This window comes from Mandrillus leucophaeus, unplaced genomic scaffold, assembly GCF_000951045.1.
Source record: "Mandrillus leucophaeus isolate KB7577 unplaced genomic scaffold, Mleu.le_1.0 Scaffold719, whole genome shotgun sequence".
Lineage (NCBI taxonomy): Eukaryota > Metazoa > Chordata > Mammalia > Primates > Cercopithecidae > Mandrillus > Mandrillus leucophaeus.
The window spans coordinates 375,380-402,981 of NW_012107797.1; the positions used below are offsets into that span (position 1 = coordinate 375,380).

The 27,602-nt window shown below is 39.6% G+C and overlaps 1 protein-coding gene across 1 annotated transcript in view; it reads left to right on the plus strand.

Moving 5' to 3' along the window:
• ASB7 (ankyrin repeat and SOCS box containing 7) overlaps positions 1–27,602 on the plus strand; it is a 47,163-nt gene that overhangs the window by 8,253 nt on the left and 11,308 nt on the right. Inside the window, exons 4-5 of the mRNA XM_011965249.1 lie at positions 1,432–1,693; positions 19,363–19,968. Coding sequence (XP_011820639.1) covers positions 1,483–1,693; positions 19,363–19,968 — 817 coding nt within the window. The 5' untranslated portion in view covers positions 1,432–1,482. The remainder of the gene's footprint in view (positions 1–1,431; positions 1,694–19,362; positions 19,969–27,602) is intronic.

Here is a 27,602-nt window from a genome sequence, read left to right on the forward strand (position 1 = left end):
CTTTATACAGTCTATAATAAGTTTTGCAAGATAAATGATTGTTGGTAGCAAGATTATCCTGAGATGTCTAACCTACATATGAGAACAGAAATGTCTTTAAAGGGCTTTATCACACTTTAAAAAATTTTTAGAAACAGAGGCTGCTAGTTAAGAGATGAGTCTAATCTATTCCTTCCAGTTAGCACACCTGGAGTTGCTTTCCAGAAGCTTGTCAGTTTAGTTTGCTGTATGTAGTTAAAAACTTAAAAACACACTAAAAATGTTTTTGTATACACGCGTAAGATGCAACTTTTTACCATTTCACTTTGGACTGTTCCTGTTTCCATAAAGGAGGTCTCATTTTACTTTCTTTAATTTTTGAGACAGGGTCTTGCTCTGTATCCCAGGCTGGAGTACAGTGGCACAATCACAGCTCACTGCAGCTTCGATCCAGGCTCAAGTGATCCTCCTGCTTCTACCCGAGTAGCTGGGACTACAGGTGCACACTACTATGCCTGGCTAATTTTTTTATTTTGTATTTTTTTTGTAGAAACAGGGTCTCACTGTGTTGTCCAGGTTGGTCTCGAACTCCTGGGTTCAAGTGATCCCTTCTGCCTTGGCCTCCCAAGGTGCTGGGATTACAGATGTGAGCCACTGTGCCTGGCCAGATATTTCATTCTATATTCGGTTTTAGTACAGTCCTCTTTTCTGAACTATTAAAGAGTATGAGAATTCACTGTACTACTTTTCCTTTCAGTAATTTTATCATGTGGTTAATCACCAGATTGTTTAGATTCTTTTTTTGTTTTGTTTTTTTGTGACAGAATTTCACTCTGTTGCCCAGGCTGGAGTGTGGCGGTACAATCTCAGCTCACTGAAACCTCCACCTGCCGGGTTCAAGCAATTCTTGTGCCTCAGCCACTCAAATAGCTGGGATTACAGGCATGTGCCACCACACCCAGCTAATTTTTGTGTTTTTGGTAGAGACGGGGTTTCACCATGTTGGCCAGGCTGGTCTCGAACTCCTGGCCTCAAGTGAGCCGCCTGCCTTGGCCTCCTAGAGTGCTAGGATTATAGGCGTGAGCCACTGTGCCTGGCCTGATTGTTTAGATTCTTAAGGTTTTAAAATATATTGTATCATCTTGCTAGTTTGTTTTTTTGTGGTTTTTTTTTTTTTTGAGATGGGGTCTTGTTCTGTGGTCCAGACTGGAGTGCAGTGGTGCTGTCATGGCTCACTGCAGCTTTGATCTCCTGGGTTCAGGTAATCCTCCCACCTCAGCTTCCTGAGTTGCTGGGACTATAGGTGTGCACCACCACACCCGGCTAGTAGTATGCACTGTCATTAGTAAGGTTTACTGATTTAGCAAATGGAATGTTCTGTAATATTTAATGGACACAGTATCAGGAACCAGCTATTCTAAATTTTACATTTTCTACCTTCTCTTCTTAAAGGCTGTTCCCCGTGACCTAATGAATCCTTTGTAAAAAGTGGACTCAGCTAGGATGTTACACCATCATTGTCGAAGGAACCCTGAACTCCAGGAAGAGTTGCAGATTCAGGCTGCGGTGGCTGCTGGAGATGTCCACACAGTGCGAAAGATGTTAGAACAAGGCTATTCTCCAAATGGCCGAGATGCTAATGGCTGGACTCTGCTTCATTTCTCTGCAGCAAGAGGAAAGGAAAGATGTGTTCGGGTTTTTCTAGAACACGGAGGTGAGTTTTGTAGAAGCAAATCTTTTTCCCCAAGGAGAAGCATAAATTATTTTTAGTTTAAAATGTGTCTATGTGTAATTTTTAATGCTTCTTTTCTGTTAATACTCAACATTTTATTCTCTCTCCTTTGTGAAGATTTGCTATAAGTGTGCCTTTTTGTTTAAAACCAGATTGTTTAAAAGATCGGTTTTATGAATGGATTATTTTCCCTGAAACTGTAGTTTCTGTACAGCCAGGTTTGCCCAGGTTATTTCAGCTAAGCAACCTTTCTTCAGGTTGTCCAGTTGCTTTTGTTTCAGAAGCAGAAGTGGCTGTGGTATACTCGTAATTAGAGAATTACACAAGTTTCCCCTGTTGATTATTGCTCAAGCATATAGACCGAGCACCAGTCCTTTAAACATCATGGCCTAATGATACCCTATCCTTATCTTTTTCTTTTAGATGCTTTCCTTTGTTATTTTAGAGCACTTGTTTTTTCCAGAAACTGTACATAGTTTGTAGGTCTACTGTAAGAAGATTGGTTATCTGAGATCTAATTTTGTATAAATATATGCAATTGGAAACTATATTTGACATATTAATGTTTTTGCTTCAAAAAACTGTCCATTCCCATGGTTTTTAAACCAATAATTGTCCAAAACTACTTTCTCCAGTTGAATTTCAACCTACTTTATTTTCCTAGAGATGGATTTTATATATATTTGATCATGTATACCCATATTATCTCTGTAAATTATGGTTGAAAGCAGCTTGGTTGGGGACTCAAATTACATACGTGCCATTCTAGGGCTTTAATTGCTCATTAGAAGTGATTTAGTTTCCTTGCTAAGGTGCACTTTGTTACAAAACTAGCCAAACTTACTTGCATTTTGAGGTGCAGAAAAATGTTGGAAGTTCTAGAATTCTTATGAGGGTCATGTGAATAATATGAATACAAAGGCTAACAGGATGGACTGATTGCAAGGCGTGCTAACACTGAGACTAGGAGTAGCCGTATGGCCCAGGGGCCTTGAAATGGGAACTATATGCCTGAAATAGTTGACCATTGTCAGAACCCAGAAATTCTGTGGCCTGTGCCTACTTTTAGCTTGTCTTCCATGTAATTTCACCTTATAACACAAAAACCTCAGTTCTGAAGTTGATGAAAGGGAAATAGAAGTGGAATGCCAGGAAAAAGATATGTAAAAAGTAAAAGGTGGGTGTAAAGTCAGAACGATTAAAATTTTATGCAGGGTTTCATGACATTAAGACCAAGATCAGGGCTCACAATGTTTATTCCACCTAGTCCTGTTGCTTTTCACTTCTGCCAGCCTCACTTTTAAAAAAGTTAATAAAAAATATTCTGTTATTCAAGTAATACATGAATATTGTCTCTTTCAAACAAAGCAAATCTTCAGTTAAATTACAAATAAAGCCAAAGTCCCCTTTGACTAACCCTAATCCTTGTCCGTCTGCCTCTGTGTGGATGTAACTGGGTATACATTTGGTTTAGTGCTTACCCTTCTAGAGTATTTCCTAACACTATTACATGAACTCATAGAAATTCAGTCATATGGCCAGGCACAGTAGCTCACGCCTGTAATCCTAGCACTTTGGGAGGCCAAGGTGAGTGGATCGCCTGAGGTCAGGAGTTCGAGACCAGCCTGGCCAAGGTGGCGAAACCCCATCTCTACTAAAAATAAAAATTCAGCTGGGCATGGTGGCGGGCGCCTGTGATCCCAGTTACTCAGGAGACTGAGGCAGGAGAATCGCTTAAACCTGGTGGGTGGAGGTTGCAGTGAGCCGAGATCATGCCATTGCACTCCTGTCTGGGCAAAACTATGAAACTCTGTCTCAAAAAAAAAAAAAGAAAAAGAAAAATTCTATGGTATTATGCTGTGCGTGGTTTTTGAACATCAATAATATACTGACTGTGTAATTCTACAACTATTGTTTTTTATACAATTGACTTAAAGACTTTTTAATAACAGGGGTCTGCAAACTTGTTCTGTAAAAGGCCAGATAGTAAACATGTTAGACTTTGTATGCCATACTGGCTTTTGTAACTACCCAGCTCTGCTGTCATAGCATGGAGGCAGCCACAGATAGTATGTAAATTAATGGGTGTGGCAGTGTTCCAATAAAACTTTATCAAAACCAATGTGGGGTGAAAAAAAGAAAAAAAACAGTGAGAGGCTTAGAGGCTGTAGCAGGGGTGTCCAATCTTTTGACTTCCCTGGGCCACATTGGAAGAAGAATTGTCTTGAGCCACGAATAAAATGTACTAACACTAACAATAGCTGATGATCTTAAAAAAAAAAAAAGCGAAAAATTATCATAATGTTTCAAGAAAGTTTATGAATTTGTGTTAGGCTGCATTCAAAGCTGTCCTGGGCTGCAGGTTGACCAGCTTGGGCTAAAGTTTCTGAATCTTTCTCTCTGTATATGTGTATGTATCTGGTTACATGCAGCATAAGGACATTTTGCTCAATCATGGACCCCATTTACAATGGTGGTCCCATAAAATTATAATACCATGTTTTACTGTACGTTTTCTATGGTTAGGTACACAAATACCATTGTATTACAGTTGCCTACAGTATTCAGTACAGTAACATGCTGTACAGGCTTGTGGCCTAGGAATGGTAGGCTATATGATATAACCTGGGTGTGTAGTACGCTGTGCCATCTAGGTTTGTGTAAGTGCATTTTATGATGTTCACACAAGAGTGAAATCACCTAACAACCTAGTCCTCAGAATGTATCCCTGTTGTTAAGCAGTATATGACTGTATATCTATATATATTTTGATAGCTTTATTGAGATATCATTCAAATGCCATAGAATTCACTCATTTAAAGTGTACAGTTAATGGCTTTTGGCATATTCATAGAGTTGGGTATTCATCACCACAGTCAATTTTAAAACATTTTCATTATCCCCAAAGAAACCTTCTATGGGTTCTATTAATACATATTGGTTCACTCTTCTTTTCAGCTGCTGAATATAGTATTGATAAGTATGGATATACTATCATTTGTTTATTCTCTCTTATTTTTTGAGAATGGCTGAAATGTTCATAGCAGGAGATTTTGTTTTTTAAAAGGTAGTGCATACATACATGGTTAAAAAGCAAATTAAAGCTGCTATAGACTGATCAATGAGGGGCAAATCTCTAACTTTTAGCCCCAGTCCCTTACTCTTCTTCCTAAAGGCCATCTCTTTCACTGGTTTCTTTTGTACCATCCGGAGATAGTCTATGCATGTAGGCAGAAATATTTTTTCATTTTCTACCTTGTAGCCAGCTCCCTTATTTAAACGTTCTGTTCCACCTCTTGATTTTTTCACATGACAGTTAATTTAGTGATGGTTCCTTATCTGCATAGGACTCTGTCTCAGATTCCATCGTATAGATGTAATTTATTTACACTTACTTTCTATTGTTGGACATTTTACGTTTTCATTTTTCTGCTACTAGAAACATTACAGAGAATGTCCTTGACTGATCATATTACATTATGTGAGAGTTTATTTCTTGACTAAGTGCTAGAAGTGCATTTGCCAAGTCAAAACATTTTTTATGGATATTGGCAAGTTGTCCTCCAAAGAGATTGTCATCATTTTATGTCCTTACTGACAGGGCGGGATAGTGCCTGTTCACCTGCCTTTGTAGTGATGTACTACCAGATGGTTTTCTCCTTCCTGGTGTGATATGCCTGCCTCTCTTTTTTTTTTTTTTCTTTGAAAAAATGACATGAGTAACAAACATTGAAAGACTGGGCTTTTTGTCTTATTGATTTGTTGGGATTGTTTATATATTCTCCTTTGTTAATATGTTGCAATATTTTCTCTCTTTTTGTAGTTTGTTTTTCACATTCTTGTTTCTGTTGTTGGGCAAAAGTCTACTTTTTAATGTAGGTGAATTAGGGTTTTCTTTAGCCTTATAGTTTGTGCCCTTTGTGTCTTGTTTAGGAAATATACTGCAGGGTCATTATTTGCCTTTATTTTCTTCTAAAATGTTTTATGACATTTAGGTTTTTTATCTGTTCAGAATTGGATTTGGTGTATATGAGGTAGCCTGGTAAAGTTTCACTTTTTTCCCATGACGATAGCCTAAATCATGCCTTCTTTCTTCATTATCGTGCACTGCTAGGTCAGATATAAGAGTTTTATATATGTGTGGTTCCATTTCTGAGTTTTTATTTAAAACAACAAATATTTTGGATAAGCCCTATATTTGTTTTTATATAGCACCTCCTACCTGATACCCTTTCCCTAGTAGAATAAGAGTTTCAGAGAGTGTTTCACCTAGTGTATTATGAACCAACTTAGAAAAATTAGTAGAAGAAAACACCTACTGCCCCACTTGCTTATGGCCACTTGTGGTGCTTAGGTGTGCTCTGTATTTAGTCTAGTCCTGGCTTGTGACCTCTAGACCAGTGTAACCAAGTGTGTTTAACCTCTGCACTCCCATGGCTCATAGATGTCGTCAGCACAGCACAAGCTGTGTTCGTATTCTCACTACGGTGTTCATTCTAGCAAATGACACCACAGCCTCTGATTGCCATGCCAGGAATCTAGAAACCATCCTTGGTACCTTTTCTTTACCTCCAATATGACTGATGGCTAAGTCTTATAGATTCTGCCTCCTAAAAAGTTGTCAGATCTTTTCACTTCCTTTCCCTGGAGATGCTGCCCCATTCTTGGGCCAGGAAACATTCCTCACCAGGACTGTTACAGTGGTCTCTTCCATCCCTGCTTCCAGTCTTGCCCCCTCCCAACCTGTCTCCAAATAATGTGACCTGTTAAAATGGAAATAAAAATATTTCCTTTTAAAAATCCATAATTGGGCCGGGCGCGGTGGCTCAAGCCTGTAGTCCCAGCACTTTGGGAGGCCGAGACGGGTGGATCACGAGGTCAGGAGATCGGGACCATCCTAGCTAACACGGTGAAACCCCGTCTCTACTAAAAAATACAAAAAACTAGCCGGGCGAGGTGGCGGGCGCCTGTAGTCCCAGCTAGTCGGGAGGCTGAGGCCGGAGAATGGCGTAAACCTGGGAGGTGGAGCTTGCAGTGAGCTGAGATCCGGCCACTGCACTCCAGCCTGGGCGACCGAGCGAGACTCTGTCTCAAAAAAAAAAAAGAAAAATCCATAATTGGTTTCCCATTTCTCTTACGATGATATTGAAAGTTTATAATGTGATCCACATGGTCCTGCAATGCCTGGCTCCTCTTACCTTTCCAGCTGCAGCTTTGAGCCACAGCCCCTCTGTGTTCTTTCAGAGTCGCTGAGTGCACAGGTTTTGGCCTGGGACCCTCTTGGATCACTCTTCTGCTCACTCCCCACCCCTGCCCCATCACGTTGCTCTGCCTGCTTCTCTCTCAGCTCTCACTGATCCTTTTCTCAGGGAAACCTTCTCTTACCAGCCAGACCAGGTCACCTAGAATCCTTGTATATATCCCTGCTATGTGATACTATTGTTCCCTGTGTAATGTTACCCTTCTGTTATATGATATTATTGTTCCCTGTACTTTTTATTATTACAGCTGTCATGAGCACAATGAATTGTTTTATAGATCTTTATTTAATGTCTGTATCTTTGATTAGTCTAAAGCTTCTTGAGGGTAGAACCCGTATCTGTTTTGCTTCCGTCAAGAAAGAGAGCGAAAACTAACACCAATTATCTAAAGTAATTGTTCCTCAGTTTTACAGAGACAAGACTAATCTTTGCTTTTATCAAAAAAGATTGGAAATGGGCTGCCTTTTGGTGGGATTAGGAAGTCGCTTGAATACATCATACATCCCCCATCTCCTACAGGGTCTCCCTGTGTCACCCAGGCTGTGCGGTGGCACACCCAGGAGTGCAGTGGCATAATCATAGCTCACCGCAGCCTCTACCTGCTGGGCTCAAGCTGTCCTCCTGCCTCAGCCATACCTGTTACTTGCAAAACAAGGTAGTTTATCTTTCCTTTCCCTTTCCCTTTCCTTTTCCCTTTCCCTTTCCCTTTCCCTTTCCCTTTCCCTTTCCTTTCCTTTTGAGATGGAGTCTCGGTCTGTCACCCAGGCTGGAGTGCAGTGGCGTGATCTTGGCTCACTGCAACCTCCACCTCCCAAGTTCAAGCGATTCTCCTGCCTTAGCCTTCCGAGTAGGTGGGACTACGGGTGTGTGCCACCACACCCGGCTAATTTTTTTTTTTTTTTTTTTTTTAGTTGAGATGGGGTTTCGCCATGTTGGCTAGGCTAGTCCCGAACTCCTGATCCCAGGTTCCGCCCACCTCAGCCCCCCAAAGTGCTGGAATTACAGGCATGAGCTACCGCACCTGGCCTCAAAACAATGATTTCTTTAAAACTTTGTGGACTCCAGTCAGATTGGCTCTTCCTGTTAGTAGCTTATTTTGTGGTGCATAGTAAACCAAAAGGAAGTCAAAGATCTCAATAGGGAACAGAGTGAGTGGAAAAGCTCATAAGAAACAAGACTTGACTTTTCACTCTCCCTCACCTTCTCACCCTGCTGTGTGTGTGTGTGTGTGTGTGTGTGTGTGTGTGTGTGTAGAGACAGAAAGAAAGAACAAGAATTCATATATGTAGATAGACAAGGTGGCCAGTTGATCCCTTATAAACTATGTATTCAGCAAATATTAATTGAGCGCCTAATAGATGCCAGGCCCAGGGCTGGGCCCCAAGATGCAGAAATGAGCAAATATGGGGCTCTCCTTCTGGTACTTCATCATCTGCTGGGGGATAGAGTTATAGCCAACATTTATTGAGGGTTTAGTATATGCCAAATTCCTCACAGCTCTTTTAGGATAGTAAGCATTATCAGTTTTTACATTAAAAATTCTAAGCTGCAGAAGAGTAAGTAATTTACCCAAGGTCATTACTTCATAAGCAGTGGAGCTGGCATTCAAACCATTGTCTTACCTATAATTCTGTATTGCCCCTAAGAAAACAAGGCAGTTCCAAAAGAGTGAATTTAAGTGCCATGTGTAATAAGGTCCTCGCTGTCTGCTGGGGCGGGTGGATGAGTGCAAGGAAGGCTTCCTAGATAAAGCAGGGTTGGAGTGGAAATCTGGAAAGGTGAGGCAAGGATGGAGACTGGAAGGATGGAGGTGTGGAATTTTTCCAACTCAGGGTACACTACATGTGACGGGTTGAAGGAAAGGAGGAACACTTTTGGTTTTAGGAGCTGAAAAATGTTCAGTAGGATTGGAGCATATCCAAAAATTGTAGGGACATTGGTGAGGTGTCGAAACATTTGACAGAGGAATGGGAGAACAGATTCGTGGTTTAGTAATCTAGCTGGTTGTAGTATGTGGACATATCAGAAGGGCGTAAGCCCTAAGGCAAGAAAATTAGCTGGGATGTGAGGTGAGAGTGAAATAAATCAAGAATGACTGAGGTTTTGGCCTGAGGATTAGGAAGATTGTTGTTAATTGAAATAAAGATTAGCAAAGGAACAGGAGTGAAGCTAGCCAGATGCAGTTTATTAAATGGGACATAGGTATCTAATACCAGTCGCTCACCCAACTAGAAATTACTCAAATATATTGATGGGTCAGATTTTACTCGTGTTAAATTCAGACACCTGCCTGGTGAAACCATCGACCAGTGATCACACAGAGCTAGCCAAAATCAGAGAAAGAGATTGTCTGTGACCATAGTTTGGGGAAAGCATTGTGACCACAGACAGCCTGGTGGGGAGCGACCACGTGAAGCCACACTTGCTGGCGCTTCTGGAGAAATCCAGTTTTGTTGAGAACATGAGCGAGTTTGAGTTGGGTAACTGACACTACCTATATTCCAAAAGGAAAACACAGTGTGGCTCTCTTTCTAGTTTAATCTAAGCCTGTGCTGTCCATAGCAGGTGTGGTTATTTCAATTTCAGCCAAGTTAATTAAAAAGTTCAGTTCCTCAGACACACTAGCCATGTTTTAAATGTTATGTGTGACAAGTGGCTGCCATATTGGAGAGCACAGTTGTCCTTTGGTGTCTACAGGGGATTGGTTCCAGAACTGCCCCCTCAGTGTAACAAAACCACAGATACTTGAGTCCCTGGGAGAAAATGGCATAGTATTTGCATATAACCTACACGTATCTTCCTGTATACTTTAAAATCATCTTGAAACTACTTATAATACCTAACACACTGTAAATGCTGTGTAAGTAGTTATTATACTGTATTGTTTTTTAAAAATGTATTTTTATTGTTGTATTGTTATTTCTAATTTTTTAATCAAATTATTTTTCATCTGTGGTTTGTTGATGCTGTGCTAGGGAACACATGGATATGAAGGACTGACAGTGGAACATTGGCCTGTGCATATAAGTGATATATTCCTGCTTTACTTTCAAGCATCCTGCTTCAAAATGATGAAAACTTAGGGTTTTACAATGGTCCAAAATTATTTGAGTTTTTAAAAACAAATGGGATGCATATAATAGCACATCTGTACAAATCCTGGTAGTCTTTCTGACCAGGTTAGTGTACTGTTAGAATCATAATGGAAGAGTCTCTATTTTAACCGTGGAAATTGTAACAAACTCCTGATTGTCTTCATTTCCCAATTTTGAGTCTTCTAAAAACTCCAAGACCATGCTGGACGTTTCAAGAAAATAATGTTGAAGAGACAATGTCTTAGTGCATTTATTCATCTTCAGATTCAGTGTTTATACAAATTGGCCTGAGGGAAGTTGGCTAAAGATCTAGAAGTTAAGTCTATAAAGCAGATCCCCAGAGGAACCTGAGAAAACCTCTCGATAAAATAGGTAAAATCCTTTTGGTGAAACACAGGGAAAAAAGTGAGAGATAAGGGGGTAATCAAATCCACAGAAGAATGGTGAAAAATACTTTTAGCTTTTCAAAAATGAAAGATTTTGCAAATGATAATTCCAAATGTGGTGAAACTGGCACATTGATGGGAATTTACAAGAGCACATTTGGAAAGCAGTTTAGTAGTATGTATTGAAGTCTTAAAAACAGTAGCTTCTCTTGCCAGTATAGAACTTATATTAACTCTATTCATTTAAATTAAGTTTAGTTAATAATTAGATTAAATACAATTCTTTTAACGTGGCCAGAGGAATCAGTCTTAAAAGCAGGAAATATTTTCTATATAAAAGTTTCACCTTACTAAATGTCATGATGTATTGAAAAAAGCCTATCTTTCATTGTATATAATTTTTCAAATGTAGGCATTCTCAACGCATATAGAGAAGAAATTAAGTAATTAGAGTATGGTTACAGCTACGTATAACTTTTTAAAAATGTGTAGAAGAAAAGCTGAAAGTCTATCATCAATGTTGACAGTAGTTTTTAGGAAATGCTGTTCTCTTACCTTTGAGGAGTTTTGCCACAGACAGTATATTTTTGTCATCATTTCATCTTTTAAACGAAAATAGACAATAATTATGAAATTAAATTGTTGTTGGGCTTATAACATATAAAGATGAAATATATGACAGTAATTGCACAAAGAAAGGAGCTATATTGAAACAGTTTCTGTATACTTCTAGAATCCAGTTAATCCCAAAGTAAAAACAGGAATGAAGTAATAAAGAGAATAATTGAAATCAGTGGAATTGAAAATGGGTAAATGACAGAGAAGATAGACGGAACTGAAAAACAAAAAAGGATTCTTTGAAAAGATCAATTTTATTGATGAATCTTTGTCTAGAATGGTGGGGGGGAGAAAAAAAAAAAAACAAGAGAAAAGATACATAACCAATATCAAGAGTGGAAGAAAGATTTCCTGTAATACTGGAAATCCTAGCCAGAGCAGTCAAGCAAGAGAAAGGAATAAAAGGCATTCAAATTGGAAAAGAGGAAGTCAAATTGTCCCTCTTTGCTGCTGATATGATCTATGTCTAGAAAAACCTAAAGACTTTACCTAAAAAACTCTTAGATCTGATAAATCAGTAAAGTTGTAGGATACAAAATCAACATACAAAAGTCAGTAGCATTTCTGTATACCAGTAATGAAACAGGCAAAAAAAGAAATCATGAAGGTATTCTCACTCATAATAGCTACAAAAAAAACAAAAAAACAAAAACAAAAACAAAACCTAGGCATAAATTTAACCAAGAAGATGAGAGATCTCTACAAGGAAAAGTACAAAGCACTGATGAAACAAATTGAAGAGGACACAAACAAATGGAAAGACATCCCATGCTCATGGATTGGAAGAATTAATTTTGTTAAAATGACTCTTCTGTCCAAGGCAATGTGTAGGTTCGAGGCAATTTCTATCAAAATACCAACGTCAATTTTTGTGAAATTAGAAACAACAATCCTAAAATTCATAAGGAACCAAAAAAGAGCCCGAATAGCTGAAGCAATCCTGAGCAAAAGGGACAAAGCTGGAGACATCACACTACCTGACTTCAGAATATACTACAAGGCTCTAGTAACCAAAACAGCATGGTATTGACCTAAAAACACAGACCAATGGAACAGAGAATCCAGAAATCTGTGTATTTATAGCAAACTGATTTTCGACAAAGATAACAAGAACGTACATTGGGGAAAGGACACCCTCTTCAGGTAAATGTTGCTGGGAAAACTGGATATCCATATGCAGAAGAATAAAACCAGACTCCTGTCTCTCACCATATGCAAAACAACACAAAATGGATGAAAAACATAAGCATAAGACCTGGAACCACAAATCTACTGGAAGAAAACAGGGAAAATGCTTCAGGACATTGGTTTAGGCAGAGATTTTATGGCTAAGACCTCAGAAACACAGACACCTAAAATATAGGCAAACGGGACTATATTTTAGAAACTGAAAAACCTCTATACAGCAAAAGGAACAATTGATAGAATGAAGAGACAACCTGTTGAATGGGAGAAAATATTTGCAAACTATTCATCTGACAAGGGAAATTGTAATATCCAGAATATATAAGGAACTCAACAGTAAAAACAACAAATAATCCGATTAAAAAGTGGGCAAGTCAGGCGTGGTGGCCCACACCTGTAATCCCAGCACTTTGGGAGGCTGAGGCGGGTGGGCACAAGGGCAGAAGTTCAAGATCAGCCTAGCCAATATGGTGAAACTCCATCTCCACTAAAAATACAAAAATTAGCCGCACGTGGTGGTGGGTGCCTGTAATCCCAGCTACTCGGGAGGCTGAGGCGGGAGAATCACTTGAACCCGGGAGGCAGAGTTTGCAGTAAGCCGAGATGGCGCCATTGCACTCCAGCCTGGGTGACGAGAGCGAAATTCCATCTCAAAAAAACAAAAGTTAGCAAAGGACACAAATAGACATTTCTTGAAAGAAGGCATGCACGTGTCCAGCAGGTGTGTGAAAAATTGCTCAACATCATTAATCATTAGGGAAATGCAAATCAAAACCACAATGAGATATCTTATCCCAGTTATAATGGCTACTATTAAAAAGACAAAAAATACCAGATGCCAGCAAAGAGGCAGAGAAAAGAAAACTCTTAATATGATGTTGGTGGGACTGTAAATTGGTACATCCACTGTGGAAAACTGGACATTTCTCAAAGAAACTAAAAATAGAAATACATATAACCCAGCAGTCCCACTACTGAGTATCCAAAGGAAAAGAAATCAGTATGTCAAAGGAATACCTGCACTTGTGTGTTTATTATAGCACTATTCACAATAGCAAAGATTTGGAATCAACCTAAGTGTCCATCGTGGTATATATACACACAATAGAATAAAATTGGGCCATAAAAAAATGAGATCATTTGCAGCCACATAGATGACTGGAGGTCATTATGCGAGGTGAAATAAGCACATTACGTTCTCACTCATGTAGAAGCTAAAAAAGTTGGCCTCTCGGGAGTAAAGAATAGAATGATAGATAACAAGAGGCTGGGAAGGGTATGTTGGTGGTAGGAGGAGATGAAGATAGGTTGGTTAATGGGTACCATTTGTTAGAAGAAATAAGCTCTGACATTCAGTAGCAGAATAGGGTGGTTATAGTTAGCAACAATGTATTATGTATCTCAGAGTAGCTGCAAGAGAAGACTTGAAATGTTCCCAGCTCATAGAAATGATAAATGCTCAAGGTGATGGTGAATAATACAAATACCCTGACTTGATCATTACACATTCTGTTCATGTAATAAATATTCCCATATACCCAATAAACATGTAAAATATTACCAATAAAAAAAATTTAAAAAGAATGGAAAGGGGTATGTTTCTACAGATCCTCTAGACATCAAAAAGATAATAAGGAGTATAATGGGCACCTGTGTGCCATTAGGAAAAATGGACAGATTTCCTGATGCACATTGCTAAAACTGACCCAAGGAAAAAATAGATTAATAGCCTTATATCAATTTAAGAAATCTAGCTAATCACTGAAACCTTTCACTGAGAACACTTTAGGCCCACCTGGCTTCTCATTGAATTATTTCAAATATTAAAGGACATAAATAAGAATTCTACACAATGTTTTTGACAGAGGAGGAAACCCTTCCAAGCTTGTTGTATGAGGCTTGTGTAGCCCTGATACAGACCAAACAAAGACCTTGGAAGAAAACTATAGGACAATATTTTTCATGACAACAGATACAAAAATTCTTAACAAAATATTGGCAAATTCAGTCTATTGGTGTATAAAAAAAAGGATATTATGCCCAAGTAGTATTTATTCCAGGAATGCAATATTTGTTTGACATCTGAAAATCAATAGGCTAAGTAATTTGTCACATTAGAGTAAAACATAAATACCAAACAGTCATTTCAGTAGATTCAGAAAATGGGACAGTCTTAAATACCTTCATGAGAAAGACAGGAAACCAGAAGCGGAAGGTGATTTCCAAAGCAATGAAAAGCTACAGCTTCCCAGGTGGTGAACTACTGATTTCTTTCCTTTTAAGATCAGGAACTAAGGGAAGGGTCTCTGCTTTTGCCACTTTATTCAGCACTCTACTGTAGGTTCTAACCAGTGGAATGAGAGCAGAGCAGTAATCAAGGGTCATGAATTGGAAAGAAAGAAGTCAAACTGTCTTTATTTGCAGAGAAAATAATTGTGCATGTAGACACTGGCAAGAAAACTACAGGCCAGGCACGGTAGCTCACGTCTGTAATCACAGCACTTTGGGAGGCCGAGGCGGGCGGATCGAGATGTCAGGAGATCGAGACCATCCTGGCTAACACGGTGAAACCCTGTCTCTACAAAAACTACAAAAACTACAAAAAAAAAACAACAACGACAAAAAGAAAAACTTACCCCGAGAGAAACAATGAAAAAATTTACATTAGAATTCTTAACATATACCATTCAAACAAGGGAGGCCGAGGCAGGCAGATCACCTAGGTCAGGAGTTCGAGACCAGCCTGGCCAAATGGTGAAACCCCATAAACTACAAAAACTACAAAAAAAAAAAACAACAACGACAAAAAAAAAAAAAACCGGGTGTAGTGGCAGGCGCCTGGAGCCCCAGCTACTGGAGAGGCTGAGGCAGGAGAATGGTGTGAACCTGGGAGGTGGAGCTTGCAGTGAGCCGAGATCGTGCCACTGCACTCCAGCCTGGGTGGCAGAGCAAGACTCTGTCTCAAAAAAAAAAAAAAAAGAAACCTACAAATGTGTACTAGAACTAAAAGTGATTTTGGGTAGATTATAGAATACACAAGTCAGTGTACAAAAATCAGCTTTATTTCTATCAATAGTCATCATTTGGAAAATGGAATTTTAGCTCATTATAATAGCAACAAAGTTTAAAATATTTAAGAATTTAACAAAATGTATGCATGATGTATATAAGCTATAAAACATTGCTGAAGAGAATTAAGACCTAAATAGAGAATTATCCCATGTTTATGGTTTGGAAGAATCAATATTGTTTAGATCATTTTAGAGAGGTTGCCGTCCTTAGAGTCAGTGGAGTTCTAATCAAAATTCCAGCAGACTTGTTTGAAGAATTGACAAGCTGATTCTAAAATGTGTTATCCCGAATATTAATAATTTTAAAGAAGGCTAGAGAACTTAAGCTACCTGCTATTAAAACTTACTGTAAGCTACAGTAGTCAAGACAGTGTAGGTTTGGTGTATGGAGAGACTTTTAGACCAATGGAACAAAACAGTTCAGAAATAGACCTGCACTTTTATGGTAAATTGATTTTCAGCAGTGACACTAGGGTAAATCATTAAGAAAAGAGTCGTTTTAACAAATTGTGCTAGAACAAGTAGGTATCTTTGTGGAAAGTACTCAACCTCGAACTTACGGTATACCACACACAAAAATTAATTATGGGCCATTGATCTAAATGTGAGAGTTAAAACTGCAAAATTCCTAGAAGAAAAAAGAAAATCTTTGTGACATTGCATTGGGCAAAGATTTTTAAAATAAGATACAAAACCACAAACTGTAAAATAAACAATGGGCTTCATCAAAATCAAGAGTCTTGCTCTTCAAAACATAATACAGAAAATGAAAAGGCAAGCAACAAACTAGGAGAAAATATTTACAAAACACATCTGACAAAAGGCTTGTATCCAGAATATACATAGAATTTGTACAACTCATTAATGAGGAGACAACCAATAGAAGTGGATAAAGGATGTGAACACACAATTCACAAAACAAAGTATATGAATAAGTTCAGTATAGCTAGTTATTTGGGAAATGGAAAAGTCACGATTTTACCTGTCTAGAATGAGTGAAATTAAAATTACTAATGATACCAAGATGTAGAACAATTTGAACTCATCCGTTGCTGGTGAGAATGTAAAATGGTATAGCCATTTAAAAAGCCACTTATAAAAGTTTAATGTGCATTTAACATATGACCCAGCAAGTCTCTTGTAGATATTAAACCCAAGTGAAATGAAAACACACACTGTCCCTCTCTCCTTCTCTCTCATGTATTAATTCATGATAGCATTATTCAAATAGCCTCAAATTGGCAATAACTCAAATGTCCATCTTCTCATAAATGGATTAGAAAAACTATATATCTATAGTATACGGTACTATCCAGCAATACAAAAGAATGAACTGTTAATACAACGTGGAAATATTTCGGAAACATAATGCAAAGTGAAGTAAGTCAGACACAAAAGTCTACATATGATTCTATTAATATGAATTTCCAGAAAAGAGAAAACTTTTTGTTGACCAGTGGTTTGCATGGGACCCAGAGTCTGGGAAGGGCTAAAGAGAGATGAAGGAACTTTTTGAGATGATGGAATGTTCTATATTTTAAATAGGGTGGTGGGTTATATACCTGTATACAATTATCAGAGCTAATCAGTCTGTACACTTAAAGTGAATGCATTTTACCTCAATAAAGCTGTTAGAAAAAAAAAAAATCCCCTCATATTCATAGGGAATGTTTCTTTGCTTCTGTTTATATACATTACATTTTTTTCCCCAGTAAATTTAAATGAACCCGTTGAGATTTTGCTACAGCTTATTTAAAATAAGTTCTACCTGGGGAGAAAATGTTCGATAAGGGGACAAAGTAATTAGTTTGGTGGGGTTGCTGTTTTAGATGAAATGTTTAGGGGAGGCTTTTCTTTTTTTGATAAAGGGACATTTGAATGAATACAGATGACATGAGTTGAATTAATGTTTTCTTTTCACATGTCTTATACATTTCTTACTGAATTTCTGTCTAGGTGTTTTGTAGTTTTTGTTGCTATTACAAATGACATATTTTTCTTACCTTATTTCATGGGCTAATAATCTTTAAATTACATTTTGTTTGCATTTTCATTTGCCATCTAATCTCCCATTTGGTTTTAACAGAGACTAAGCAGGTCATTGTTGTGTGTGTTAATCTCTGTTTTTCCTTAGCTCAGTGTAGCATCAAAACGTACATAGAACCTAAAAGAGACCTGAAATGGAAACCAAAGATGCAAGTGCAGTGTTTTGTAACATAATTTTAATTTTACCGTCAAATAGAACAAGTATAGGATGCAAATAAGGATGTTGGCTGGCTCCTTTAAAAGCACCGCTGGTGGCTGAAAGGTGGGAGAAGTGAAAGAAGGTATTCTTAAATTTCACTTGCAGATTAAGAGGGAATGTCTGCAAGCAATTGACTGGCCAGGTATAGATTAGAAATGACCTTTGGCAAGACTTTTTGTTTCATTTGAATGGGAGGGCATCTTGTAGATTTCACGCCTGATTTCAAACTTTTGGTGAGCGATGCACCTGAAACAGGCTTGAGTGACTTGAGGGCTCAGCAGTATCTGTCCAACATAAACATTAGTAGCTCATGCTCATGCCTTACCAGCAGATGGCAGCAAAATGCTGTGTTAAAATGTTCTTGCCCTATTTATTTAAGTCATATAGTAAACAGGTACTGTATATTTTTCTTTCAGTTAAGACCAAGGTAGATATGATGCTCTTATTTCCTCTAAATAGATACAACTAATACTACCATTGTGTACTGTCACTTTACAATAAATATTTTTAGAAATCTACATGATATGGCTTACCTAAAAAAATCTTATTTGGTATAGGTTTTGTTAGCAACTGCTTCACCGAAGTACTCTCCACAGTGTTATTTTACATACAGTTTTCTGCCTCGTAGATTTTTCTAAGAGAACCATTTATCATAATATGTTCTAGACCTAAGTAACATTTATTAAATAATACATGAGTTTTTACTCACCTGTGGAGGCTGTGTGTGTTGTGTGTGTGTATGTATGTGTGTGTGTGTGTGAGAAACATTAATGATTTTTTTTTCTTTTGTTAACAAGCCAGAAATTAAGGGTGACTTTTACAAGAAGAGAGCATTTTCATCCTGGATAGTTAAGTCTGATCAATTTGTCTTTTGCACGGAATTGCTGGCTTCCAGGAGGTGCCCTGCATAACCAGTCCTTGTCCCTCTTCTGCCCCCAGCCAGAGATGCCATGGGGTGAACACCATCAAGAACCAACCTTTGGCTTAATGAAATATCTGAGGCCAGTGACAAAAGTCTGTGACTTGAGTCACATAGCAGATAAATTATTATAGTTGTTTTTTCTTCTGCAGAGATCAATTAGGAGAGGTTTTTGGAACTGTTTTAGAAAATAATATTTACACAATGCTGAGGTTATTCACATAATGCATTGCTTAATTCTTATAAACGCTAAAGTTCATATAAAACTAGGAATTCAGAATAGACTTCTATCTTTTGAAAAAACAATTTATCAAGATTACTTGACACATATCTGAAATGCTTTGGAATTTTTATAGACCACAGAAAAACTTTTTTCTTATTACTTAATATACCCTAAAACAACACAGTGTGCCAGACCATAGTACATCCGTAATTTAGAGCAGCAGATGTTGCTACACATGCTTCTCTTTAAGACCAAGAAGAAGCACAAGAGAAAATAAAACAAAAAGTTCAAAACAGAAGAGCAACGTGAAACAGTGCAGAGATGAAGGAGTTGAGTAGTCAAAGGCAGTTGGTTAAATTAGCAAAGACAGGGGATGTGGTGATCTGTACTCCGTGTTTTTTGTGTGTATCATTTTAAACACTTTGTCTTTCTCCTTTCATTAACCCAGACGTGATAACATTCTACAAAATTTATTTTCCATTAAAACTAGACTTGAATTAAACTGAGGAAAAAAGTACTTGATATTCATTACAGTGGTTGGTTGCTTCACATTTTATATGAGAATTGGCCACAGTTTGCTGTGCCATGGTAATGTTTGTTGTTTTGTCTTAGAGTCTGCTAATACTTTCATTTTGGTTTTAACTCCAGCTGATCCCACAGTTAAAGACTTAATCGGAGGCTTCACAGCTCTTCATTATGCAGCCATGCATGGCCGGGCCCGTATTGCACGCTTGATGTTAGAATCTGAATACAGGAGCGACATCATTAATGCAAAAAGCAATGACGGCTGGACTCCCCTCCATGTGGCTGCCCACTACGGCAGGGACTCATTTGTCCGGCTTCTCCTGGAGTTCAAGGCTGAGGTTGACCCACTCAGTGATAAAGGTACCACACCGCTTCAGCTCGCCATTATCCGAGAGAGGTCAAGCTGTGTGAAAATCCTCCTGGACCACAATGCCAACATCGACATTCAGAATGGTTTCCTGTTGCGATACGCCGTGATCAAAAGCAATCACTCTTATTGCCGAATGTTCCTTCAGAGAGGGGCAGACACAAACTTGGGTCGCTTAGAAGACGGACAGACTCCTTTACACTTATCTGCCCTTAGGGATGATGTGCTCTGTGCACGGATGTTATATAATTATGGAGCAGACACGAACACACGAAACTATGAAGGACAGACCCCATTGGCTGTTTCAATAAGTATTTCTGGAAGTAGTCGACCATGTTTGGATTTCTTACAAGAAGTCACAAGTATGTAATATAATTATTACTTTATTGCATTTTAAAAAAATTTGCATCTTCTGAGGAGCTTAATGTGTTTTTGCAACTTAAGATGACTAGATATTAATCATTCCTATAACCACTGCTTGGTAAGCGATGCCTCATTCTTCTGAAATAAAAAAATAACTTTGAATCACAAGATTTCATAAAAATTCAATTGTGTTTCTAAATGTAATAGGGGTAGACAGTAAGAGTGAGGGAAGGAATGGGGAGAAGGACAGAGAGGAGAATTTCTTTAAATAAACAAAGATCTGTGTTAGAACAAGGCAATTCCTGTTGGTCATAAGGATAATCTTACCTGGCTTCCATGGACTTCAAGTTGAGGAGTTAGAGGGAGAATTTTGGATTTTAGATTCCTTAGCTGTGAAAATATCCTAGAATTTGTGCTTTATTGCTAAGTTGTTCACGTTTTAGTTATGGCTTTTCTGCTTCATGAGAACCCACATGAAATGGAACAGTGGTACTGTTTATTTAGGGATACTGCTAGTGGAAGTTAAGGATGCTAGAAATTGTTGTAAGAAAATATTTGCTAGCAGTGGGAAGTTTGGCACCACTGTCCCTGGACCACATGGCTTCCATTGTATTTGAACAATTTTTGTGTGGGTGCTTTTTTTTAAAGCCTTGAAGTGTCTGACCCACTTTCTGTAGTAGTACATGCGTCCTAGTTGTTTCTGTGATGGGGTATCAGTTTGTGTGGACTTAGCCATCCTCTCTTGTCAAGCTTCCATGTGACCAGTTGATTGTGTGTCTCATGCTTAATGTCCAACATGAAGCTGAAATCTGTAAACAAAATTGATTTTGCTGTCTGCTGAACTTTTTAATGAATTCCTTTTTCCTCACTGGTTTTGAACCTTTGATCATGATGATAGAAGACGACATATTAATATCCTGGGTACCAGCTACTAGAGGACAAAGGCTTTACTTGACTTGCTTGTAAATAACCCACTCTACCCCTTAGAACCGACCTTTGGAGTACAAACTTGCTTTATGAAGAAACAAAATGTAACTTGAATTTTGCAGATTCATGGAAGGAAAGATGAAATTATTATCACTAATGTATTCAGACTAAAGCATAAGAAGAAATCACACTACTTTGTCTACTCAGTGCTGGCTAGTACCAGTTTCTGTAATGTTGGAAATGGTCTCTCATTACTGTCCAGTATAGTAGCCACTGGTCCCATGTGGCTGTTGAGCACCTATTAATATGACCATTGCCACTGAGAAATTGAAATTTTATTTAATTGCGATTTAAGTTTAAATGGCCACAAGTGCCTGGTGACTCCTTTGTTGGTGGTCCACACAGATCTGCCTGCCTTGGGAGAGGTATTTGGGGCTGACTGGTGGGCGTTCCATTGCAGAAAGCTTCTGAGACACACACAAGTAGCCAAAGATGGGAGATGTGATATCTGCAGTGCTGCAGTTCCTGGTTGCCTTGTTGTTGTTGTTCTTTTAACTTCTACATTAGAGACTTAGTTATCATGAGTGTGGCTGCCCTTAGGAAGGCATGTTATATACTCACCTAAATGCCTCAGGCCCCTTTTTTTAAAATACTTTGTTCAGCAGTTAATGGCATAGACTAGAGCTAGACTGCAAGAGTTTGAGCCCTAACTCTATCACGTTAGCTGTGACCTTGAGCAGATCACCTAATCTCTCTGTGCCTTAGTGTCCTCACCTTCAAATTAAGATAATATAGGCTTGTTATGAGAATTAAATGAGTTAATATTTATAATGCACTTAACATTTAACACGTTCCAGGCGCTGTTCTTTGTCATTGTTTTTCAAGATAAAGTGTGTAACTAATAAAGTGAGGGTGGATTAACAGCGAGGACTGGCTTGCTACCAACAGAGCAAATCTTTAGATTCATATTCAACTCAAGCCTCCCAGTTTCAACCGTATATACAACTGTTTAGAGTCTGTACGTGGAGCCACGCAGCCAGGTGGCTGAGAGGAGCCGCTGGGCAGGAAAAGCATGTGGGCAGCCGCCCTGTGTCCCTGAGCCCTTAGAGCTGCCCCCAGCAGTGCTGTTGCACAGCAGGAATGTTGAGTTAAAGGCTCACATGCACTTTAAAATTTGAGCAGATAGAAACATCAGTGGGGACTGCCTCTGTCTGTGCTTAGGTTCTCCACTGCACGAGGAGCAGAGCTGTGCACCTAGGAGGTCCTCAGTAAGTCCAGGCAGTCTGGCTGACTCTGTACAACGAGGGGTGGGGACTGAGGAAGCACAGACTGCTTTCCTGAGTGCAGGGCCCTCTGTCTGTTAAGGCTGCAGTTGTCCTTTGTCTTCAGGTGCCTCAACATAATTTAGTATTTCTTGACTCTCCAGTGATGTTTCCTGCCAAAAGCAAATTGGTGTTTCTGCTTCTGCTTCACCTGTGTGTTCTTTGGCTCTAAATAGGTTTTCTTTTCCTAGTGAACAATGTGGGCCAGAAGGAGCAACTGTGGCTGATGCTCTGGACTGAGCTTTCTTACGAAAAGCAGCTCGAAAGAAGGTTGGTTAGTTTAGAGAGCACTAAATCAAAGCTGAGAGCTTCTTCTAGCCCGTGTGCTCTAAGCACTGCAGCCCCGGGCATCATGCTGTTGGCTTATGATTGGAGATCGCAGACTGCCGTGGCATAAGGACAGCAGAGGGGCCACATGGTGGTCTTCATTCAGGGACATTTTACTCTTCATCACACTGTTTTGACTAAAAACCAGATTATTTACATTGGAAGAGACCAAAAAAATTATAATACCGGAATTTAAAAACTACTCTGGCCTTTTGGAAAAATTGCCATAAAAACTCTAATATATAGTGCAAACAAAAACAAAAACAAAACAGAGTGCACTCGTGGCTTGGTAATAAAGTAGCATCTGCTGGTGACTTGTTGATGCTGAGTAGGGGGAGAGGCCAGGAAGAGCTGCTGTTGCTGTTCCCTTCAGCCAGCCCGCTGTCTAGCATTCAGACCTCAGAACCTCCCCCTTCCAGGATGGCAGGAGCACAGCAGGGCCCATCCATGGAGGAGCCTCTTCTCTGTGCCCGGGAATGATAAACACAGTTAAGAGGAGCCAAAGCACCTGCCTGAATAATGAGCATCACTTGTGGAAGGAAAGCTGTGTCCTGCTTAGTTGGCAGTGTTTATGAGAAGCCAGTTTTTAGTTTTTTACTTGTAGTCAAAAAAAAAAAAAAAGAAAGAAATGAATAAATTAAAGAGAGAACAGTGAAGGTGTGACCAGGGTCAAGTAGAAATGGTAGTGACGGCCAGGCGCAGTAATCCTAGCACTTTGGGAGGCCGAGGCAGGCGGAGCACCTGAGGTCAGGAGTTTGAGACTAGCCTGGCCAACGTGGTGAAACCCCGTCTCTACTAAAAATACAAAAATTAGCTGGGCATGGTGGCACATACCTGTAATCCCAGCTACTTGGGAGGCTGAGGCAGGAGAATCACTTGAACCCAGGAGGTGGAGGTTGCAGTGAGCCGAGATTGTGCTACTGCACTCCAGCCTGGGTAACAAGAGCGAAACTCTCTCAAGAAAAAAAAGAAAGAGACAGACAGAGACAGAGAGAGAGAGAGGAAGGAAGGAAGGAAGGAAGGAGGGAGGGAGGGAGGGAGGAAAAGGAAAAGGAAAGGAAGAAGAAAGAAAGGAAGAAAAAAAAAGAAAAGAAAGAGAAATAAATGGTGATGAGGACAGACAGCAGTGGCCATTCTAAAGGTAAATAGCCCCTTGTACCTGGGCCAGGACTAGGTTGAGGCAAGTGACGTGGCCAGGGCACAAAACTTAGGAGGCCCTCATTCTCAGGCTCGTGCACACAAAGTGGAATAATGTGTACATAATGTTTGCACACACACCACTCCAGAACTAAGACGATCCCAGAGGCTCTGGCATGTGGGTATTGGTTACAGTTCTTCAGCCTCAGGTGAAGAGCAGAAGGTTGTGGGAATGTTTGCCCCATTCAAAAGAGAAACTTGGTGGTTATGCACAAGAAAAGGGTGACACGAGAAAATGTTGTTAAACAGGTACAGTACTATAACCTCGTGAAAAGATCGTTCCTCAGTAAAGCTTGAGGAGTAAATAATAATACCACCCACCCTGAAGAATCAGATAGTGAGTTAGTGATTTTTTTTTCTTCTTGCTCGCAATGTAAACTCCTACAGTCAATGTATGGACCAAGGAGTTATTCAGAATATGAAATCTTTTAGAAAGAGATTCCATGAGAAAGCTGAACCTGAGGCAGTGACTAGCAAGAACATTTAATCATACATATATTCACATATACACACATATTAAAACGAGGCTTTAATGATTGGCACAACTGGAATTTTGTTCAAAGAGAAGTAGGAGAGAGCGTATGTTTTTGGGGAAAACCCCACCTCAGAATGCTTAAGCACAAATTATAGACCTGGCAAGGTAAGTGCTGTTCTCACTCTAAAGCCACTTCTTTAGGTGAAAGGAAAGGATTCAAAAGAAAAGAGAAAGGGCCAGGTGCAGTGGCTGACACTTGTAATCCCAGCACTTTGGGAGGCCAAAGCAGGTAGATCACTTGAGGCCAGGAGTTAGAGACCAGCCTGTCTAACATGGTGAAACCCCATCTCCACTAAAAGCACAAAAATTGGCTGGGCGTGGTGGCATGCACCTATTGTCCCAGGTACTCATGAGGCTGAGACAGGAGAATCTGGACCCGGGAGGCTGCAGTTACAGTGAGCTGCAATCATGCCATTGCACTCCAGCCTGGGTGACAGAGTGAGACTCCATCTCAAAAAAAAAAAAAAAAAGAAAGAAAGAAAGAAATAGTAGCTGCATTTCCTTGTGCAAATGGTATGGAAATTGGAGGAAACTTTTCAGTAACACAGTCCAGTGAAAGTTGAGACAGCAGTAAACAGGATGGCTCCCTCCTGGAGAAGGCCACTGGAAAGGAGGCGGTGTCTGATTGGCTAGATTATTTGCAGAAAAGATGCCATACTGTGCTTTCTACCTAGGAATTCCTTTCACTGTGAGGCTTTTTACCCTTTATGTAGGGGGGAAAGGTTCGAAAGGCAAAGCGGAGTCAAAGGTTTGTTTGCCCCAGCAGACAAGGTACAGTGCTGTTGGAGGGGTCACCTTGTCACTGCTTTTCCCCTCTGCCAGTGACATCCACAGTGACATCTCTACTGTGTTGAGAATTTCACCTCCTCAGAGCTACTGCTTATTAAGGCATGAAGACAGTCAAGATTTTACAATTACCATTTAATAATTTCATTAATCTTAATAATTATGGTTATTTTAAATTCCCTGACTGGTAATTCCAACACCTGCGTCATATTTAAGTCTGGTTCTGATGGTTATTTTGTCTCTCCAGACTGTGTTTTTTTTTTTCGTGCCTCTTAGCATGTTTTGTGATTTTTTTACTGAAGCTAGACATGGTGGGTAACAGAAACTGAGGTAAACAGTCCTTTGACGTGAGGCTTTTTGTTAATCTGACTGTGAATTGGGCTGTGCGTCATGTTTGTTGCAGCTGTGGGTGCCAGAAGGTTCCGGTCCCTGCAGTGCCCTTGTTTTTGTCCCGTGTCTTGGCTTTGGGCTTCCCCAAGCACCCTCATTGGAGAGAGGGTGCATCCTGCAGCTTTCTTGGCTTTCATCCTGTGTCACACGTTGGAGCCCCGTTGGTGCAGTTGTAAGGTGTGGGAAGGGCCAGTGGTCTGCAGTCTTCTGATTCACTCTCAGTCTTTCAGTGGACCTGTGTCTCTAGGCTGCGTCTTCACATGTTTCTTCTTGTGTAGCTTTTCCAGCCCCATAAGTGAGACAGGAGGCCAGAGGGGACTGGACTCAGGAATGCCCTTTCCTCATGGCTCTGAGACAAGGCTCTGAGAAAGTCTTCCCCACCTCCGGGGTGCGGGCCTTTATCATGGAGAAGGTTCTGGGTGCATTTCACAAGGGTTACTCTTCACCTCTTCATGCTGGAGCCATAAGAGGGTCTTTACTGGCTCTTTACCTTGAGGACTTGGTGGGGTTCCTGGGATTAGAACTCACAACCAAGTGGGAGGCTTCATAAGACCGGCTGCCACTCTCAGACTAGTCAATTCACAGTCTGGCCATTCGTCAAAATTACCATTTCAGTGTTCCTACCAGTTTATGGCTTCAGTGACTTCGGCTGCAGGTGCACAGATCTCAGCCATGGCTCTGAATTTGTTTCCTCTCCAGATTTTGTGGTGGAGGTTTGCCCCACAGCTTCAGTTTTCTGATAGATCCATGAAAAGTCATTGACTTCGAGTTTGTTCAGGTTTTTTGTCTTGTAAGGATGGGCGTGATGATTTCCAAGCTCTTTACATGTTGGAACTAAAACTGGAAGTCTATTTAGTTTTATCATTTTTATTTAAAATAGGAAAAACATACACTCTGTCCATTGTCCTTTGAGCTGGTTAATGTTTTGCCCACTGGGATCAGGTGTCTCCCGTACATCATCCCAAAGATCTTGCCACTGTGCCTGTGCCAGAGGCACTGTTGAATCAGTAGGATGGGACGGTAGAGCAGCTAATGGGCTTCTGATCTAGTGTCTGACTCGCCTTAGAAACTTGGACAAGATGTTTAACACTCCCCGCACCCCACTGGCATCAGTTTCCTTCTCTGAAAAACAGAGGAATTGGAACATAGTCCCCAAATCCCTCCCTTTTAAAATTTCTTGCCACTAACTACTCTTAAAGGCTATGATTTTCTGCTGCTTATGATTGAAAATGAAACAAAAATGGTTTTTCTTTTTTAAATTTATGTTAGAATGTTTTTCAGTGTGGACTTTATAGCCAGGGCTCCTCAAGATTGTTTTAGGTGCCTATGAGATCAAAACTAATTTCCTAACATTACTAAGATGTGATTTGCCTTTTTCACTGTGATGACATTTGTGTTGATGGTGTACAAGCAGTGGCAGGTGAAACTGCTGGCATGTTAGCATGAATCGAGACAGTGGCCCCAGCCAGTACTGGTCATTGTTCACTGCCAGACACTCTCAGGAAAAAAGATTCCAATTCCACTTAAGAAGGTCTGTGATGAAGCGGTAAAATTAATTTTATTAAATCTTGTCCCTGCGAATACTTTTTAAATTTTCTGTGGGATGGAAATGGCAAGTATTCTTACTGCATACCAAAGTGCAGTGATTTGATTGAGGAAAAGCAACTTCAATTTGTTTGAGCTGAACTGGCAGCTTTTTCATGAAACACCGTTTTTACTTGAGAGAGTAACAACTAAACTCTAGCCATTTAGTCTTGGGTATTTGGCAGACATTTTCTTGAAAATGAGTAAAATTCACTTGTCACTTTAAGGAAAACAACTGACAGGACTTATGGCCAGTCATAAAATTTGAACTTTGCAAATGAGGATTTGAGAAAACTTATATTTGCTGCTGTGAGATTCCTAGTATCTAGAGACTTCTTCAATCAATGAAGATATTAACAAAGTTATTTTTTGATCTTATATAATGGAACAAGTTAACATTTGGAAGATCCACATAACCCAATGAACCTTGTTTTCCAAATGACTAATGCATAATGTGACAACAATCACACATGGATAAATGATCCATTTCAAGTGCGAGTTGAACCAGTGGATTTTAATGTAACAGAGTATGAAAGTTCATCAATTTGGTACCAGATTTCATATT